Source organism: Uranotaenia lowii, chromosome 2, assembly GCF_029784155.1.
Source record: "Uranotaenia lowii strain MFRU-FL chromosome 2, ASM2978415v1, whole genome shotgun sequence".
Lineage (NCBI taxonomy): Eukaryota > Metazoa > Arthropoda > Insecta > Diptera > Culicidae > Uranotaenia > Uranotaenia lowii.
In genome coordinates this window covers 113,129,412-113,149,172 of record NC_073692.1, presented here as the reverse complement: position 1 = coordinate 113,149,172, position 19,761 = coordinate 113,129,412, and the positions used below count along the sequence as shown (strand labels likewise).

Genomic DNA, 19,761 nt, shown 5'->3' with positions numbered 1-19,761 from the left:
GGGGGAAACACCATAAAATATAATTTGAGCACGTCTTAACATCATTATGAGAAGGAGGCCGTTAGAATTGAGGTTAAAATAGTTTAATTTTGAGTTCGTATGGCATACAGTGTTTTTGCACGGTGAAACGAGTGTAGCCTGTATATAAATAGTTTTAATCCAGAATTGAAGTTCTTAAGGTGCATTTTTGCTGATTTTTCAGGATTTGTACTGATAATTCGCGAAACCGTACTGATTTTTTTTGTGCCACTATCCGCGAAGCCAGCAAAATGTTTCACGTTTTATAGTTAGGACAAATGTATAGTCGTTTCAAAAGCTTTCCAAAAGTTAGCGTGTAATATTCAATGAGGATAAGTATTGCACATTGCGCGCTAAATCGGAGTAAGACCGTTACAAAAATATTTTTCACAACATCCAAGAAATTATATTTGCGCTAGTTTTCAAACGTGTTTTTGTTTTTTTCTATAAAGAAGAAGGGGAATGTGAGAGGCGCACAAATTACGAATAATAAATCTTAATTTGTACATCGATGCTAACATTTGATCACCCCTCGTCAAGTCGATAAACGGCGAACATCTCTTCTCACCAGGATTGTCCTGGCACTCACACTAACAACTCGCCCTCAGTTCGAACACCATCCCCGCCTGGACAGGTAGCGTCCATGGTCGACAGCAGGCAGTTAAATCGGTTTGTTTCGTACTTAATGAGGCAATCGGAGATTTCCCGTTGAGCAATAATCGGAATTTTACAGTATGTATACTAACTGACCCGGTGTGCTTAGCTACACAATTTTATAATAAAATGTATTTTCGATATCTTTACATTGAGAATTTTCACATCAAATTATCATTGGAATAAAAGATTCTCCGAAATAATTTTTTTTCAAACCAGTTCTGAAATTGTTTTTCAATAATGGTGTAAATTAGTTAGTATGAACTCGTATTTATGTTCCTTTATCCCCTGCAATGTTGTGAGGGTTCATGAACTGCCGCTTTCCTTCTTCCTGTTTCTCTTCTGGAAGAAGAAGAGGTCTTGAATGTAAAAAAAACCTCTCATGTAAAATATTGTTTCATAAGATAAATCAATTTTAAAAACTATGTGATGAGACCACCCCCATTACCGGCTTTGTACTGTATTGAATTTCTCGTTTATACACGAACACAAACACATACTTACTGGATTTCAATGAAACTGTATGTTTCCTCGAAGAGATTCCTTTTATTTAACTCTAACGTACATCTTCCGAGGATATTATAGCTAGCATCTTAAAAATGCTAAAACCACCAACCCACAAAAAGTGTACTATGTGTTCGGTGACCGAGATTTGATCTCATGACCGTTGGCTTAGAATACTTGAAGGCTATCCTCTGCGCCACGGACTGCGGTTGGAAACATTTTTCGAACTTGAGTTATACAAAAAATTGTGCGGAACCCCTACCCTCTCTTTTCCCCCACTGGAAGGTAAAAAAAGTTTTTTATAATCATAAAATCATTTCAAGTAACCTTATATTCTCCCCCGTTAAATTTGGTTAAATTTATTCGATGAGCTCTAGAATTTATCAAAACAAACGTATGATACCTCACAACTCTTTTGTGTCCCGTGAAGGGAACCAAATTATTTTATTATCTTATATTTAAATACTCTTCCCAATTTGTTACCATCTGCTAGATTAGCAATCGAGTTATTGAAATAAATCGTATGGGAGCTTTCCCCTTGCTATCAAATCAGTGAATATTTAGTGTTTATTTGAATAATAAGTTCTCGAGTGATCCAAAAATATTGTATGAAATCTTCCTTGCTTCTTCCCCTCTTTCCGTTGGAGAGAGGAAGGGGTTTCGAAACATGAAAAAAACATTTTCCGTACTCGAATATACTTCCATGATAAATTCAGTTTTTTGTTTGACTATTTCTCAAGTGATGCATAAAAGGGAGACCCCCTTCTCCCCTTATTATCCACCCCCTCCTGAAAGGACAGATGGTTCTCAAAACTTCGTAAAAACTTGACTTGCAGCATTATACCTTCCTATGAGAAATTTTGATTCATTTGCATGATTAGGGCTATGATCATTTAGAATCCGGACAGTTACAAACGTGTATATTTTAAAAACTATTCATTTGATCGAAAAACTTTTCATGTAGGAAATGAAGGTGTTAATATGAAATTTAATGTAAAAATATTTAAAAAACGATTTAGCTTAGCTTAGCTTGGTTGACTACTCATATCCACCTTAAATCATTGAATTCGAAATGCTGTGAAAATATATTCATACACCAACCAACAATCAAAAAGGACTTCAGATAACATATTCTAATAGGCTTTGTTCAACTTACGCATTTCCAATTCCATGATCGCTGGCGTGGCTAAGCAGAACAAGTTCCACATCGCCAATGGTTGCTACTCCGTGATTGATCGAGGCCATCAATTTTGTGCAAGGGCCAACAGAATGGTGCTTGGGATTAGCAATTCATTCACAATGCACAAAACTCATGCTCTCCCTTTAAAAAGATCAATAACGGCGCCGGCCACGTCCTAGTAGTCAATGGGGGAAAAAGGAAGGAATGTTAGTATGATACTCTTTAGGTTCAACTAGCAACCTCTTGCTCCTGCATACTCCAAAATAATTTTGAAATATTCAGAACCAGAGATAAGTTAGTATCCCCAACTATGGAAACCGTCTGTACGTCTGCGAATCTATATTCAAGTATCCAAGGAAGGGGTTGTGTTATTTGAAGAAAGGTAAAGATCAGGATCCATTTTGGAAAATGGTGCGATCATGTTTTTCCTACACCTCCTATGCTCCTAGACATTTCCTAAGGAAACTCCTATTTCTACGAGGCATTCGATAAAATGCAATAAAAATATATCAAGTTAAGTATTTAGTGAAAGCTATTACTTTCCGTATTTCACCCTAGACAAACTAGCTCGCTTTTTTTCCTTAAATATTTAAATATTTAAAAAACGATTTCACGAAATACTCTTACTGTTTCAAGTCATGTATTGATCTATTATTTTTACCACAGAAGCCAAACCTTTGCAAAATCATGATTTTTTACACAGACTTACCTGGAAAAAGCAATTTATATCTGGCTGGAACTTTTTCATGAGTAGGTATCTCGCAGAATTTGATCTCTTAAATTCGGTTTAAGCATGAATTTCTTTGTCCATCAGAACACATCTGACACATTGCGTAAAAATCGGTTGCACAGATTGCAATCTATTGAACTGCTCAGTATTAAATAGTTATTTACATGAAGTCTACTAGTCAGGCCTCACTTTTTGCCTGCCGGAAATGGATTTATTGCATTATTTGAGGAGTCTGCATTCAGTTATCCCCAATAACCGTAAACTTTTCACCATATTTAAAATCAAGGGTTTCACTCTGATGCTTAATTTGAACTTCGTGTGCATCCTAGAGTGACTCCTTATACTTCTTAACCATTAGGTCAAAAAAAAAAAATCAGAAAAAATCAACAGTCTACGTGTTTTCAAGTCGACAATGAAGAATTTTCGAGGCGCAAAATGCACAAAAGGCGCAAATTTGTGCAAAATTATTTTTACCATGTCTTTTTGCATCGTAAATATCTCAAACACACGTTAACTTAAAAATCTGGCAAAAATACACAAGATAGTCCTTTTCATAACCAAAACAACGCTGCTAAAGTTATGCATATTCATTCTCTAGTAATGTAGCTATCGCCGAAATCAAGTGTCCGGATACTAAATGGTCATAGCTTTATTTATCGAATAATGCATTTAATTGTATGTAATTTTCGAATTTTGAAAAAAAATGTATGGAAAGACCCCCTCCCATTGTCTATCTCTTCACTGGAAGAGGAAGGAGTCTCAAACCTTCATTCAGATAATCTTCCTTGACATTTTTCGTAACCAAATACACTCCCATACCAAATTTGGTTCCATTTGCATCATCGGTTCTCGAACTACTGTGAGGGAGAGGGATCCCAAAACCATAATAGGAACCTTCCCCGGTCTCCAACACCCCCACCAGCCAAGTTTTACGCATATCGGTTCAGTAGTTTCCGAGTCTATAGGGATCAGACAGACAGACAGAAATCCCTTTTTATATTTATAGATTGAGTTAAGTATTGAAGGATAATTATTACCATCCACATTTTGTCCCTGTCAAACTAGCTTTTCTCCCTTACAGTGATCCCTGTTTAATCAAAGAATTTGCAAAAGGCCTTGATGGTTGAAGAGAAACAATATTTTGAATTAAATGTATTTTTCATAATATGCCGACACCAATTTCTCGAACCGTTTTTCGTGATTAATACCATTTGGAAATTCTTCAATTCTTTCTTCTCCTTGCCTCTTTTGAGCTTCATTGCATGTACAAAATAATATTGAATGCTCTTTTAAAACACCAATAAAACATAAACTAAGAATTTGCTCCATGTTTCTGCATGTTTTATAAAGGAACACAGTGCTTGATTTAAAACCGTATTATGCTTGACATGTGCGTTGCTTCTGAGTTAAATAAAAAAAATTTTGAAAAATCTTTGAAATACTTCAAATCACCGGAAACTATTTATTCGTAAACCATCATGAAACTTTTTCAATATTTTTCTTCTGTATAAGAATTGAGGATGAAACTTCAAACCGAAATCTTAAAATTGGTTTACATTTCAAGTTTTTAATATGGAAAATTCTTCTTATTTTAGTCTTAAATGCAAATCCAGACAATACTATCTTATAACTTTGCTTAATTCGGCCATATTTGTGATTATTTTTCCTAAAATTCCGGCAAATATCCAGGCATATTTCGGATTAAATCCGTTGAAATCAAGAAGAACACTTGAATACCTGCTAAATTGTTATTGTTTTTCGAAACACATCAGCCAATTTAGAAACATTAAATAGGCTCCCAAAAAATCGTTCAAGTTTATTTTTGAAAAAAAAAATAGTTAAAAACTTATGTTCTGAACTAACGTAAAATTCATAATTCTAATGACTCTATTGAAATTTTGGTTGGATTTTACAAATAATGTATTTTGGTGTAATTGGAGCGGGACAAAGAATTTAGTTTGTGGTCAAGCTTACATTCCAAATGCTCTTCGCTCTTTTCACCTCCTTATAATTTTCTTCTACTCTTCTATCCGCCTTTCATTTCATCTCTTCAACCCCCATCGGTAAAGCCGCAAAATAATTTCAAAAACGAATTCATGGTGATTCCTCTTCCTCAATCAAAGTAAAATAAAGATAGGCTAATTCTGGGTAATCTGGTTATTTTAGTCAAAATTGAATTCAATATTCAGAACTTGCTAATTATCAACAAGTAATTTTTTTCTGGCAAAACTGTAGTAGGATCGTGAACCTGAGATGAGATTCCAAGGATTTGAACTTACTTTTGAGTCGATTTTGTTTCTCTTGACTCGCTTCAGTCGTTTATCGTAATTCGATTAGGAACTTGATTTTTTTTATTTAACGAAGAACATTTGCTTGGCATTTTTGGAATTTCATGGTATTCCCAATTGCTTGAATAAAAAAATGATTAAAATTTTTTATACTATTTGATTATTTCATTAAAAAAATTTTTAATAAACTAGAAACTTTAATTTTCATTTTTTTAAAGAAACCTTCAAATAAATCCAATTTTTGAAAGTTTGAGTAATAATTTTGTGTTTTAAATCAGATTACTGCAAACTCATTGCAAGTTTTTGATTTTGGTTTAAAATTTGGCTTTTGAAAAAAAAACGGCAGTTGTACTAATAAACCATAAACAAAAAAATAAGGAATTCCATGCACCTTGAAGAAAACAAAAAAATAAGCATGCGCATGTAAAATCAATTCCCTAATTAGAATTCGGTAAATTTAAATCACGAAATGATAAAACTCAAATTCTACTTCAAATCTGCCATTTATCTGAATAATTTAGACACATATGTGCAACATAAATCATCTAAATTGAGCTTTCTCAGGCACTTAGTAATATTTTTCGAGCACTGATTTACTGACTTACAGCCTTTTTCCCGAAACATATTTTTCGGATTTTTTTTTCTTTAACTTTGAAAAACTTGAATTATTGAAAATAAATGAAAGTTGCTTAAAATTGTCTGTTTTTCAAACTTTGAAATAACTATTAGATTGAATAAATTAGTGCATTACAAAAACTAAAATGTTCATGTTGAAAAATTGCTAAAAAAAATTATAATGAAGTTAAAAATGTCATTTGAGCCCTCCGGTACGTTTGGTGTTAACAAAGTTATAAAAACACAAAACTTTAGTGCTTAGAGCAAGTTCACTGGTGTTGGGAAAAAGTGGTAGAAATTTTGACATTTTGAAAATTTTACCATGCAAAAATGTTTTCAAGATTGCGTTGTATTTTCTACCACACTGTTTCTATTTCAGCCGTATGTGATAGAAATATTGCTATTTTTGCATCAGGGCATGCGAAAATACAACACGTGTTGTAAAAAAACTAGAAGGCCACAGATCATGAGAATGTTTTTACATGACAAAATTTTCAAAATGTGCCGTAAGTGTCAAAATTTCTACCACTTTTTCCCATTACCAGTGAACTTGCTCTTATGGTCACTTGGGTACTCAATTCTTTATATACAATGTTTTATTGCCTTCTGCCTTGTACTTAAACATGTAAAAATTGTTTTCAATTGGAAGCATTCCTGAAAAGTTTGGGTACAACCAGAAGATTGAACCTCGACCTTCAGGGTTAGAGGCACGATCGCTACCAGAGAACCATGTGTTTGAATGAGGGCCTCAATATTCCAATAAATGCTTTTAAAGCAGGCAAATTGAGGCAGAAAAAAACAATTGTTTGTTTCAGTTTTTATTTTTTTTTTTTCGAAACGACAAAAATTAAAGTTGTAATATCAAAGTTACCTGAGTCAGATTTTAATATCTCTTTGAGACAGTTTTGAGGACAAATATGCTCTCCTGATCGGATTTAATCCACGAATGAATTTAATTTTAAAAATAATCTCTCAACATATATAATAAGATTAATGGTATGGACCGAGATATATTTTCAATTTTTTTTTGCTGTATTTCGGCTTAAGACTTCAAACATAAACTCAATTATTAGTTTTTTTTTTTTCAATGATCCTCTTTCGCAATACAAAGCTGTTAATATTTGTCGATGTTGCTTACAATTTGAGTATTAACTGTGTTTTAATATGACGCAATACCTTTTAGAACCTTCAATCAATTTTTATTTAAAGATTTTCTTACTTACTTATGCTTAGCTCTTTTAGATATAAGACAGATACGAATGCGAGTATCTCAAAAACCGTTCGTTTGATCCTAATACTTTCTATGAAGAAAATGAAGGTTATTTTATAATAATTTATGAAAAAATTTGTTTTGTTCTTGGTACCTCCCATCGCCAAGCGCACACTTTTTTGAGTCATGATATTGATCAGTTTTTTAAACTTATACTTTATCAAATCTGTATTTTAGGTGGCTACATCCTCCTCCTTCAATTTTTGCTACTTTTTGGTCAAATACTTTTCTTTAAAAGAAAATGAGGGCAATTTAGTGGATAATGCTGTATTGAAATTAACAAAACTTGATTATTTTTAAGCCAATTTAAGGCGTTTTAATGGGATTTCTGCTAGCGAAATCTGACAATTACGAAGTTAAACCATCATGAGATTGAACTTGAAGAGTAATCGGTTAGTTAAAATCGTAGGTTGCAAAGGGTAATACGAGATTAGATACTCTTTTTGGGATTTTTAAAACACCGAAAACAAAAGTTTTGAAAATTGTTGTTTTTTCCCAGGAGCAGAATTTTGGAAAATCTTTATATTTTTTACCACAACCAGTAAATACATACTTTTATATACTCGCGACCTTGCCACGAGTAGACATGGAATAAGTTTCAGACGCTGGAGTTTGTTTGAAATAGGGTATTTCATAAGTTTTGTCGATCATCAGAAATCATCTGTATAATAGCCTCAGTACAGCTTAAACAAAAATTGTTGTTTAAGGTTAGGTTTGAATGACTCATTACTGGGCAACACTTTCAGCGGAGAAATTTTGTTTGGACATTTCAGCGATCTACCTTTAGTTTTTCGCATATTCAAAACTAAAAATGCTGTTATGAGACTTGACTTTCATGATGACCCTTAACCGTAGTTGTCGATCATGTGCTCCACTCTAATGCTTGATTTGAACTTTGTGGTCATTTTTAACAGTGTTTGCATACTTTTCAACCACTCACACACAGTAATTCTTAGAATATTCAATGATTTTGTCAACCATCAAGTTGATAATGATGTTTTTTAAGAGACTGTGCAAAATATTTTTTTCTTTTTCTCTTGCATCGTAAATGTCTCAAAAACGAGTGAATTTTAAATTAAAAAAAAAAGATCAGATAGTACTTTTCAATGCTGTCAAAATTTTGAATATCCGATTTCTAGTAAACGAGCCCATAAAGTGTCCCATTTCTAAAAGAACTAAGCTTTACACAGAAAAAAATACTGAACTTTACATTTCATGTAAAATTTGATTTCATGTAAAATTCGGTCAGATGTGTTGTATACTATAACGCAGCCCTGAAAAAAGTCATGCGTTTCCTCATTCGGGTCAATTTGTTGTAATTTTACATGACTTTTGCATGAAACGATGTTTGAAATCAAAAACATTGCAGTCGCGCACAGGGTGTGTCTTATTGTTTTCCAATTTTTAAAAATGAAAAGTGAAAAAAAATCTTTTTCAAAAATTTCACCACGAAACAAATATTGTTTTATTGCTTTAATTACAAAACCTAAAAATAGTATATTACTCTAGAGAAATTTATAGACATTATTAGATAGAAGTGATATATTGTTCTAAGCTAAACAGTTCCCCTCTTGTTCATTTTTAACCCTTTTTTAACATAAGAATAACTCTAACCGATAAAGTTGATTCGAAATCTAACATTAAAAAATGAATGGCACAAAAAGTAGTCAAACTTTTGGTAAGAATAAAAAAAATTGCAGAAAAAGATCAACAATATTCCTAATTTGTTGTTAAAATTTCAGCAAACTAAAGCTATTTATCTCTTTGTTCTTGGATTTAAGTATAAACGTGTTAATTAAAAAAATCAGGCTCATGGACTATTAGTGAATCGTTTTGAGTTGTTTAATATTCATACAAACAAATGACTCGCTTCATTACCCCTCAGTAAAATCCCATCATTTTGCAAATACATTTCAAAGTACAACGAATTAATATCAAGTAATATTATTCAAAAAACATTCTAGGTGAACATAATGCTACCTTCATTGAAAAAGAAAATCATTTTTTTTTAAATCATCCATCCAAAAACTTTGAACGAAACATAAAAGAAAATTCAGATACACCCTGTAGCAGAATTATATCACAAACAAACACCGAACGGCCGACCGGTTAGCAGCAAGTTCGATTTGATGCGCCGAAAAAAATCTGTTTCAAGTGTGGAGCTCATGAATTTCGAGTAAACACAAACATTTTGAACAACTTTTTAATCATTGTCATGCTTTGTTGTAAGGCTGGTGGCTAGAAGTTGATAAATTATGAATTCAAAAACTAAAAAAGAATAATGAGAAGGAACGGTTTTATTGTTATGGTCATGTAAATTCACAATGGCATTTTTCTCGTTTCGGGAATTTACATTACGTCATAAGTCATGTAAATTACGTAGAAATAACTTGTTCCATTTATTTGCAGGTTAAAACATGTAAAAGCACAAGATTATTTAATACTGTGTAGGTTTATTTACACAGTATTAAATAATCTTGTGCTTTTACATGTTTCAACCTGCAAATAATTGGAACAAGTTATTTCTACTAAATTTACATGACTTATGACGTAATGTAAATTCCCGAAAAGAGAAAAATGCCATTGTGAATTTACATGACCATAACAATAAAACCGTTCCGGCTCATTATTCTTGTTTAGTATTTGAATCAATAATTAATCAACTTCTAGCCATCAGCCTTATAAAAAAGCATGACAATGATTAAAAAGATGTTCATAGTGTTTATGTTTACTCGAAATTCACGAGCTCCACACTTTGAACAGATTTTTTTTCGGCGCATCAAATCGAACTTGCTGCTTACCGGTCGGCCGTTCGGTGTTTGTTTCTGAAACGATTCTGCTACAGGGTGTATCAGAATTTTTTTTTATGTTTCGTTCATAGTTTTTGGATGGATGGTTTAGAAAAAAAAATCATTTTCTTTTTCAATGTAGGTAGCATTATGTTCACCTAGAATGTTTTTAAAATAATATTACTTGTTATCAATTCGTTGTACAATGAAATGTATTTGCAAAATGATGGAATTTGAGGAAGGGTTAATGAAGCGAGTCATTTGTTTGTATGAATATTAAACAACTCAAAACAATTCACTTGTGTGAGCCTGATTTTTTTAATTAACACGTTTATGCTTAAATCCAAGAACAAAGAGAAAAATAGCTTTATTTTGCTGAAATTTTTGTGACAACAAATTAAGAATATTGTTGATCTTTTTCTGCATTTTTTTTATTCTTACCAAAAGTTTGACTACTTTTTGTGCCATTGATTTTTAAATGTTACATTTCAAATCAACCTTATCGGTTAGAGTTATTCTAATGTTTAAAATATGTTTAGAAATGAACAAGAGGGGAACTGTGTACACAGTATTAAATAATCGTGTGCTTTTACATGTTTCAACCTGCAAATAAATGGAACAAGTTATTTCTACTAAATTTACATGACTTATGACGTAATGTAAATTCCCGATAAGAGAAAAATGCCATTGTGAATTTACATGACCATAACAATAAAACTGTTCCTTCTCATTATTCCTTTTTAGTTTTTGAATTCATAATTTATCAAGTTCTAGCCATTAGCCTTACAACAAAGCATGATAATGATTAAAAAGTTGTTCAAAATGTTTGTGCTTACTCGAAATTCACGAGCTCCACATTTGAAACAGATTTTTTCTGGCGCATCAAATCGAACTCGCTGCTTACCGGTCGGCCGTTCGGTGTTTGTTTGTGATACGATTCTGCTACAGGGTGTATCTAAATTTTCTTTTATGTTTCGTTCATAGTTTTTGGATGGATGTTTTTTTTAATAATTTTCTTTTTCAATGTAGGTAGCATTATGTTCACCTAGAATGTTTTTTGAATAATATTACTTGATATTAATTCGTTGTACATTGAAATGCATTTGCAAAATGATGGGATTTGAGGAAGAAGTAATGAAGCGAATCATTTGTTGGTATGAATATTAAACAACTCAAAACGATTCACTTATGTTTTTAAAAGTCCATGAGCCTGATTTTTTAACTAATGCGTTTATACTTAAATCAAAGAACAAAGAGAGAAATAGCTATAGTTTGCTGAAATTTTTGTAACAACAAATTAAGAATGTTGTTGACCATTTTCTGCGCTTTTTTTAATTCTTATCAATAGTTTGATTACTTTTTGTGCCATTCATTTTTAAATGTTAGATTTCAAATCGACCTTATCGGTTAGAATTATTCTTATGTTTAAAATAAGTTTAGAAATGAACAAGTGGGCAACTGTTTAGCTTAGAACAATATATCACTTCTATCCAATAATGTCTATAAATTTCTCTATAGTAATATACTATTTTTAGTTTTTTTTAATTAAAGCGATAAAACATTTTTTGTTTCTTGGTGAAATTTTTTAAAAAGATTTCTTTTCACTTTTCATTTAATAAAATTGGAAAACAATAAGACACACCCTGTGCGCGACTGCAATGTTTTTGATTTCAAACATCGTTTCATGCAAAAGTCATGTAAAATTACAACAAATTGACCCGAATGCGGAAACGCATGGTTTTTTTCAGGGCTGCGTTATAGTTTACAACACATCTGACCGAATTTTACATGAAATCAAATTTTACATGAAATGTAAAGCTCAGTATTTTTTTCTGTGTAGCTTAGAACAATATATCCCTTCCATCCAATTATGTCTATAAATTTCTCTAAAGTAATATGCTATTTTTAGGTTTTTTAATTAAAGCAATAAAACATTATTTGTTTCTTGGTGAAATTTTTTAAAAAGATTCCTTTTCACTTTTCGTTTATAAAAATTGGAAAACAATAAGACACACCCTGTGCGCGACTGCAATGTTTTTGATTTCAAACATCGTTTCATGCAAAAGTCCTGTAAAATTACAACAAATTGACCCGAATGAGGAATCGCATGGTTTTTTTCAGGGCTGCGTTATAGTATACAACACATCCGACCGAATTTTACATGAAATTAAATTTTACATGTAATGTAAAGCTCAGTATTTTTTTCTGTGTATAATCTCAAGTAAAACTTTCTCAATCGATACGTTTGAATACTTTGAGCCCGCACTGTAGATCTATCCTCACACACAGTTTTCCCAAGCGTTTTTCCTTCACTAGCTGAAAGAAGAAAACTTCCACGCTCCAGTGCCGGTATCAAGCATCTAACGATAAATGCCGGTGCCGACAACGAAAACAAGCATGACAACAACATCAGCGACCCGACGACGATGTCGATGACGACAACCGACAACCGACAAGCTACGACGAAGGACGACGAGCCGACGAACGACACCGACACAGCACAACAGCTGGTCGAATCAAAGCATAACAATAATCTAAACCCCCTGCCACCCACTCGTTTGTCGCAGCAAAGAAAAGCAATTTCCCCCAGAACTCAATTCATTTATAGTCGAAAGCCCTTCGAGTGACTTCAATGCAAATGGAAGCGAGGAAGCTTTTTGCAGCACGAATCGACTAAGCCCGAACATCGAGCAGGTTCGTTGCAAGTCGGCTAAGATCTCTAGTCCTATCCAACGAAGTGTGAGGATTTGCTCGACGGCATCGGATTTTCTTGGTGCTGCAATCAAGAAAGACTTGAAGGCGACCGAAGGATTTTGGTTTGGGGTAGCGCAAGGACGAAACCAAGAGAATGCTTGCTGATGTTTGGGGTTGGAAATTTGCTTCAAATTGACTTGCCGCTGGAAAATTGGAGTCAGTTAATATTTACACCTGGCGCGGTTCGGAGTCTTCGGTTGCTCACTAGCTTCTCGATAATGGACTTTCTCTCTCTCGCTAGCTCCGGTAGTGTTTGGTTTTTCTTGACCGGATCAGGATATTATCCCAGTGGTTAACCCGTTTGCCCCCTTCTATTTAGTAGATTGCTGCTGTTGGTGGAGAAAATAGTCCTGGAATGCCGGCTGTCGATGCTAGACTAGACCCATTCGCCATTCTGTGGGCTTCTTGACATTCGTTTGATGTGATTCCAATTAAATATGCTGATGAGACGGGCTAAGTTGGTCACTAATAAAATGTTGACAGTGTTTTCATAGCTTTGGTCAGCTGCTGTGATGAACTCAAGTTCGACCTTTAAGGAGTGCTACGGAGGATACTTCAACACGCTTGAGGCACAAAACACTATCGAGGAAAGTCACCAGCCAAATTGTTGTGCCCTGAATGGCGAAGCTATGTAATTAAAACGAAATAATTAAACGGTGTGCAAGTGGTTTACATAGCTGCCGCATTTTTTCGGCCACATTGCTTCCGGAAAGGGGAGCTTGTTGTAATAACCGGCGCGTTGCGGGAGTACGGTTGAATTGCTGCGTCCAGTGCCCTGGCCATCACAGCAGGGAAGTACTTTCACCGGTTCCGGATATCAACTGATTTTTTCGTAGGGTCCGAGATGGGTGCAAATCGGGTGCTCAGACTAGTCGCACTTTTGCTTCTGGAGTTTGTGGTGACCTGTGTGCAAAAGGATGTCTCTGGAAGTAAGTTGAACTGATAGTGAAAAAAATACATAACTCTTAAAATATTTAGGAAAACATTTTTGTCACTCATACCTGTTTCACCTAAACCTAGTTTTTAAAGATACAATTTTTTCGATAAGTGTAAGCACAGATTTATACAAATTTAAATAGGTATTGATCAGTTTTTTAATTAAATTTTCAAAATCTTCAATTTTTATTCAATATTGAATGATACAGGGGATTGAGGTATAACAATAATGAAGGCCATACTGCAACATGTTTTTTACAACATAATTTAAAAGTGCATTAATATTTCTTTGTCAATTGTTAAAAGATAGCACCATAGGTGAAGATTTTCCATATTAGCCAATCTAGGTATCAACAAGGCTCATTTACTTTCATTTTAAAGCAAAATTAAACAACCAACAACAGCGAAGTGTCAATGTTCATGTAGAATTGATTCTGAGAGCAGAAGCAGACATCATAAAAATATCCTAAATTTTATTAAATTCAAAGCAATTACCCAAGTGAGGTACTAAAAAAAATTTAGTAAAGAATTTAGGCACCAAAGTGGTAAACTTTATTTTCAAAACTAGAACCTTTTCCCAATAGTTCTTCAACAAACAAATAATCAAGAATCTGAAAACTCTTCTAAACAAAGTCATTTTCTAAAAAAAAAACTAATATAATAACTAACCAATTTTTTTTCCTTCTCTAAAAAAATATTTGGAATTTCTTTATGTACAGTTCTGCTAAATTCTAGTTTAACTGAAAGTATTATGCTGCCTCGTTAATCCAGCCTTTTCCGAGAAAATTTTATAACACATCGATGGTGAATATTGAATGCATTCGACACCAAAAATGGTATCGCTGTGCTCTCAAAATTCATGTTAAAATGGTTAAGGTTTTAGTGAAACCTATTCTTGGGATAATTATGGTATAAACATATGAAAATTGAGACCCAAATTTGTTCATGGTACCACCTTTATTCGGGAAAAATGATAACAAATTTTACTTCCAAGACATAATGGCAAAATGATATATAAGGCTATGATCATTTAGTATCCGGGCACTTTATTTCGGTGATAGCTACGTTAATAGAGCTCAGATATGCCAAACTTTAGTAGCGTTGTGTTGGTTTTGAAAAGGACTATCTTTCCTATTTTTGATAGATTTTTAAGTTAACGTGTGTTTGAGATATTTACGATGCAAAAAGACATGGTAAAAATAATTTTGCACAAATTTGCTCCTTTTACGCATTTTGCGCTTCGAAAATTCTTCATTGTTGACTTAAAAGCTCATAAACTGTTGGTTTTTTCTGATTTTTTTTTTTCGAACCAAATGGTTAAGAAGTATAAAGAGCCACTCTAGGATCCACACGAAGTTCAAACCAACCATCGGAGTGCAACCCTTGATCTTAAATATGGTAAAAAGTCTATGGTTTTTGGGGATAACTGAATGCAGACTCCTTAAATAACGAAAAAAATCCATTTCCGGCAGGCAAAAAGTGTTGCCTGACTAGTAGACACCAAGTAAATAACTAATAATGATCAGTTCCAAAGATCGCAATCTGTGCATCCGGTTTTTACGCAATATGACAGATGTGTTCTGATGGACAACAAAATTTATGTTAAAACCGGATTTAAGAAATCAAATTCTTCGAGATGCCTACTCATGAAAAAGTTCCAACCAGATTCCAATTGCTTTTTCCAGGTGAGTTTGTGTAAAATATCATGATTTTGCAAAGGTTTTGCATCTGTGGTAAAAAAAATAAATCAATTCATGACTGAAAAAAGTGTGCAAAAATAAAAAAGAGATTTTAAGAAAAAGTTAGAGTATTTCTTGAAATCATTGATAAATATTTTTTTTTATATTTTTACATTAAATGTCATATCAACACCTTCATTTCCTCCATATAAAGTTTTTCGATCAAATGAATAGTTTTTAAAATACACACGTTTGTAACTGCCCGGATACTAAATGATCATAGCCATAATTTTGCCATGAAAGTCTGCTCGAGAGCAGGTCGAGAAGATTAAATTATTAGAATGATAATCAAAATGTTCATTTAAATTAATTTTCATTAACTCTTATATGTGAATCGTGATATGGCAAAGTGACGCATATCCATTTTTGTCGTTTCTGACTTTATGACGCATTGTGTGCGCTTTTTTAAGCTTTTAAATGGTCTGATTATTTTTTTAAATACTCGAAGCCGGATCAAGCGGAGATGAGGGCGTGCAAAAGGGACAATTAACCGCCACCCCCTCCGGCTCAGGGGGGCCCCATGGGATGAAAAGTTTTAAAATCGCTTTAATCATAATGCTTCAATTTCTATAAATCTATGAAAAGGAATAAAAACTTTTTTTCTTCAAAACTCTCCACCCAGAATCTCGATAAAAATAATGTTTAACAAATGATGTCATTAATCGACAAAAAATTCAGAAGAAAATAAGGAAAATCATCACAAATTTTTTTTTCGAAACATTTCAGTCAGGATATTTAGAACAGACCACGTAGAATACGGAAAAACATCATTACATTTTCATTAGCTTAGCTTAGCTTAGCTTGATTGACTACTCACATCCACCTTTAAACATTGAACCCGAAATGCTTTATTAAAATTTCATAGTATAGGCATAGTATTTCATCAATAGGCTTTTTAACTCTTCGTTGGTTAAATGCATTTCGAATCCCATGATCGCAGGCGTGGCTCAGTAGAACGAATTCCACATCGCCAATGGTTGCTACTCCGTGATTGACCGAGGCCACCAATTTTGTTCAAAGGTCAAATGAAAGGTGTCTGGGACTGACAGCACATTCACAATACCCAAAACTGATGCTCTCTCTTTAATCATCAATAACGGCGCCGGCCACGTCCTAGTATTTAATAGATAGATTGGAAAAGAGAGAAAGGGATGAAAGAACAATGTTGCGCTTTAGGACCGAGGTCACCTCTGCATCCTAGCAAAAAATTTGGGGTTGGAGCGTTGGGTGAAAGGATATGATCAGGAGACACTTTTGACAAGTGTAACGATTTAAGTTTTCTATAATAAATTTTCTATGTTTCCTGGTAAAATTTTAAAATTTACTGTAAAATGATCTATATTATCTGATCAATAAAGGAAATTACTTGATATATTTATAAAAAGTTTTCAGTTGAACTAGGAATATTTTTTTAAATAACAAAATCAATGAATTAACATTTACTTTCTTTTATAAAAAAGTTTTTAATTCACACACACAATTCAAAATATCAAGCTAACATTCATTGGAGCCTTGTTTTTTTATCAACTATAGAATAATACACATAAACCGTTCCATATAAACTGTAACATGAAAGGAACAATGCTTTAAATGATTACAAGCCTGTTTAGAGGACAGTACAAAATGTTTATCTGGGAAAGTTCTGTTTCACAATTTTTAAACATTGATTTACTGATTGGCTACAATTTACATTAATTTATTGATTAGACCTAAGAAATGATTTATCATTTTCTGTTCTACCCTCTTTCCTTTCTTTAGAAAAGTTGAGTTATGTTTGCTTTCTTATCACTTCGTTATTTAAAAAAAAAAACATTGATCTAGAAATTATTGATAAGCTTTTTCAAGAATTAATATAATTAAGAATTCCTTCGTTTCGAAATTTCCTTGGATTGTGGAACAGTGTTAGAAATTTTTATTTTTGGCAAGTGCCTCAGATAAATTCTTATCATGGTTGAATAAAACGCAAGTAGTTGCTTTTTAATCTGTAAATGATGACTTTATCGAAAATAAAATAGATAACGTATCAATCATCCTTTTAAAGGGCCCCTCGTTTGCTATGGGCGGTTTAATTTACGTAAATATGCAGGAATTTCATCCTACCTAAACTACCAAAACCTAAAACATGAACTTAGTTTTTATCGTTATTCAACTTTCAAAAGTTCGAATTGAGTGCCCCATACCCGGGTAAACAATTTACATCAACACGCAATCTTCAAATCTTATTTGAGTAATCAATGCTTTAGTTTGTTTAAAACTTAACTCGACCAAAACTGCTAAATTATGATCAGAAAGACCCAAAAGGTCTTATAATTTGCTCAGATGGTTGAACTACAATTTTTCTTATGAAAATTCAAAATTTGCTTAAAGCACCTCTTTTTTGAGAAACGCAGTTAAAAAAACATACTTCTTGGTACCATAATCGGAATCTTATTCCCATATTGTGAATAGGAAATTATGAGAACACTAATCAAAAGATACTTAGCTTCGGTAAGTTGTAGAATGGTTGGGATTTTCAGACGTCCGGTATCAATCCTGCTTGCAATCCATTGTCGCTCGAACTCCGTCCGTACGTCGAACAAAGTAGTGCTAATGACCGGCCGGGGTTGTTTCTTGATGTAAAACATTAAAGACGCTTGAAACTCAATGGTAAAATTAACACTGGAGCCATTTTCGATGAAAATCCACATTTCCACAAATCCAATTTCGAGAAAAACTTTAAGAGCCCGATTTTTTTTCGTCCGTCCGTCTCGAAGCACACGCCTACTCCTCGGAAAAACATCATTACATTTTCATTACATACAAACGACTTGCACAATGATCATGTTTATTAAATCGTTAACTGTCTGAGGAATGGTTAGGTTATGGTGGTTCAAAGATTGTATTTTGGAAACAAATTGTTCTGTAAAACGCAATGAGTAAAATGTACTCATTGCGTGTTTGAACGACAATTTACCACCAAAATACAATCTTTGAACCGCCATAACTTTTATGTTTTAAGTCCAATCGAGTTGCAGTCTGCAGGTGAAATGTTAGTCTTACTTGAATTTTTGATAAAATTTACATAACTAAGCACTAAATTGGTAAAGAAAAAAAAAGTTAATGAAAAATCATTTTTTCTGCCTCTTCAAAACACAATGTCTCAAAACACTTGAGTGTTTTGATTTTCAAGTTGGTATTTATTAAGACGAATTTGATGAATTTAATAAAAATAATCCTAAATTGTGTTTTGACGTAGAATTACGTCTTACGGCAACACTATAGGGGTGCAAATTGAAATTCGCAAGCGGTTCTCACGTCACGAAAAACGCCTCTTTCACGGACATCTTTTCCGAACAATGTTTTATTTCGGCTGTGTGTTGGTACACCAATATCAATGAAGTGCATATACGAATATGAGCTTGGAAAGTTATAAATATAACTGCCGAGCTTCATTCGTATAAAAATTTCTGTGATGCTTTCGTTCGTGTCTACAGTCCCGGCTCTATAGCTGCCTACTCACTCAACAAACGCCAAGCAACCGAGAGCTCCCTCCGAGGCCCCAGCTAAGTCAGCAGAAAAAAGGTGAAAATGAAAGCTGCCAGAAGCATCATTCAGTTGATTGCCGCATGAGACTCGCTATCTGACTGTCTGAGGGCAAGCAGCCAAAGCGGCTACGAAAGCTGCAGCTGCTGCAACAACCAAAAATAGTTCATCTCAGGACTACAAATTGAGAGTTTAAGCATTGCATTGAATATTTTTTCCAAATATTTTCATGACAACTTTGGTTCATTCTACCCGATATACGTTCGTGCACTGCCGGCCAAAAGTTTGGGATCTCCTTTCCAAAACATGAAAATTTTGTTCAGTAATATCTCAGCCAACTGACGAATATTTCACATCTTTTGATATCATTCAAAAGATCATGAGCAAAAAGTATGTGTTAAGGCAAACAGATCCTCAGCACCTCGTAAGTTTTGTTCAAAACATATTTCAAGGGAACAGTCACATTTTTTGTAAAAATTATTGGAAAATAATCAACCTTTAGTTGAAGTTTTCATGAAGTATGACTAAGATCAATTACAACACATGAACTTTCAAATAAGCTTATGAGATTTGCGATACGTTGCTTGATTACAGAGATACAGAAGTAATAAAATTGCATATTTTTAAGACCAATCCCAAACTTTTGGCCAATACATAATACTGCGGGGTGATCCAAAACTTTTCGTCGATAACTTCAGTAGTTATTTTGATAATTTCAAGTACAAGACAATTTATTTGCACAACGTTTTAAAAATGTGTTTT

The 19,761-nt window shown here is 33.4% G+C and overlaps 1 protein-coding gene across 1 annotated transcript in view; it reads left to right on the top strand.

Annotated features, from left to right (window-relative positions):
- The first annotated feature begins 12,986 nt into the window (after window positions 1-12,986).
- The window catches only part of LOC129749053 (lachesin-like), a 138,900-nt gene continuing 132,125 nt past the window's right edge, over window positions 12,987-19,761 (top strand). The window contains exon 1 of the mRNA XM_055743877.1: window positions 12,987-13,731. Within this exon, the coding sequence (XP_055599852.1) occupies window positions 13,647-13,731 (85 nt within the window). The 5' untranslated portion in view covers window positions 12,987-13,646. The remainder of the gene's footprint in view (window positions 13,732-19,761) is intronic.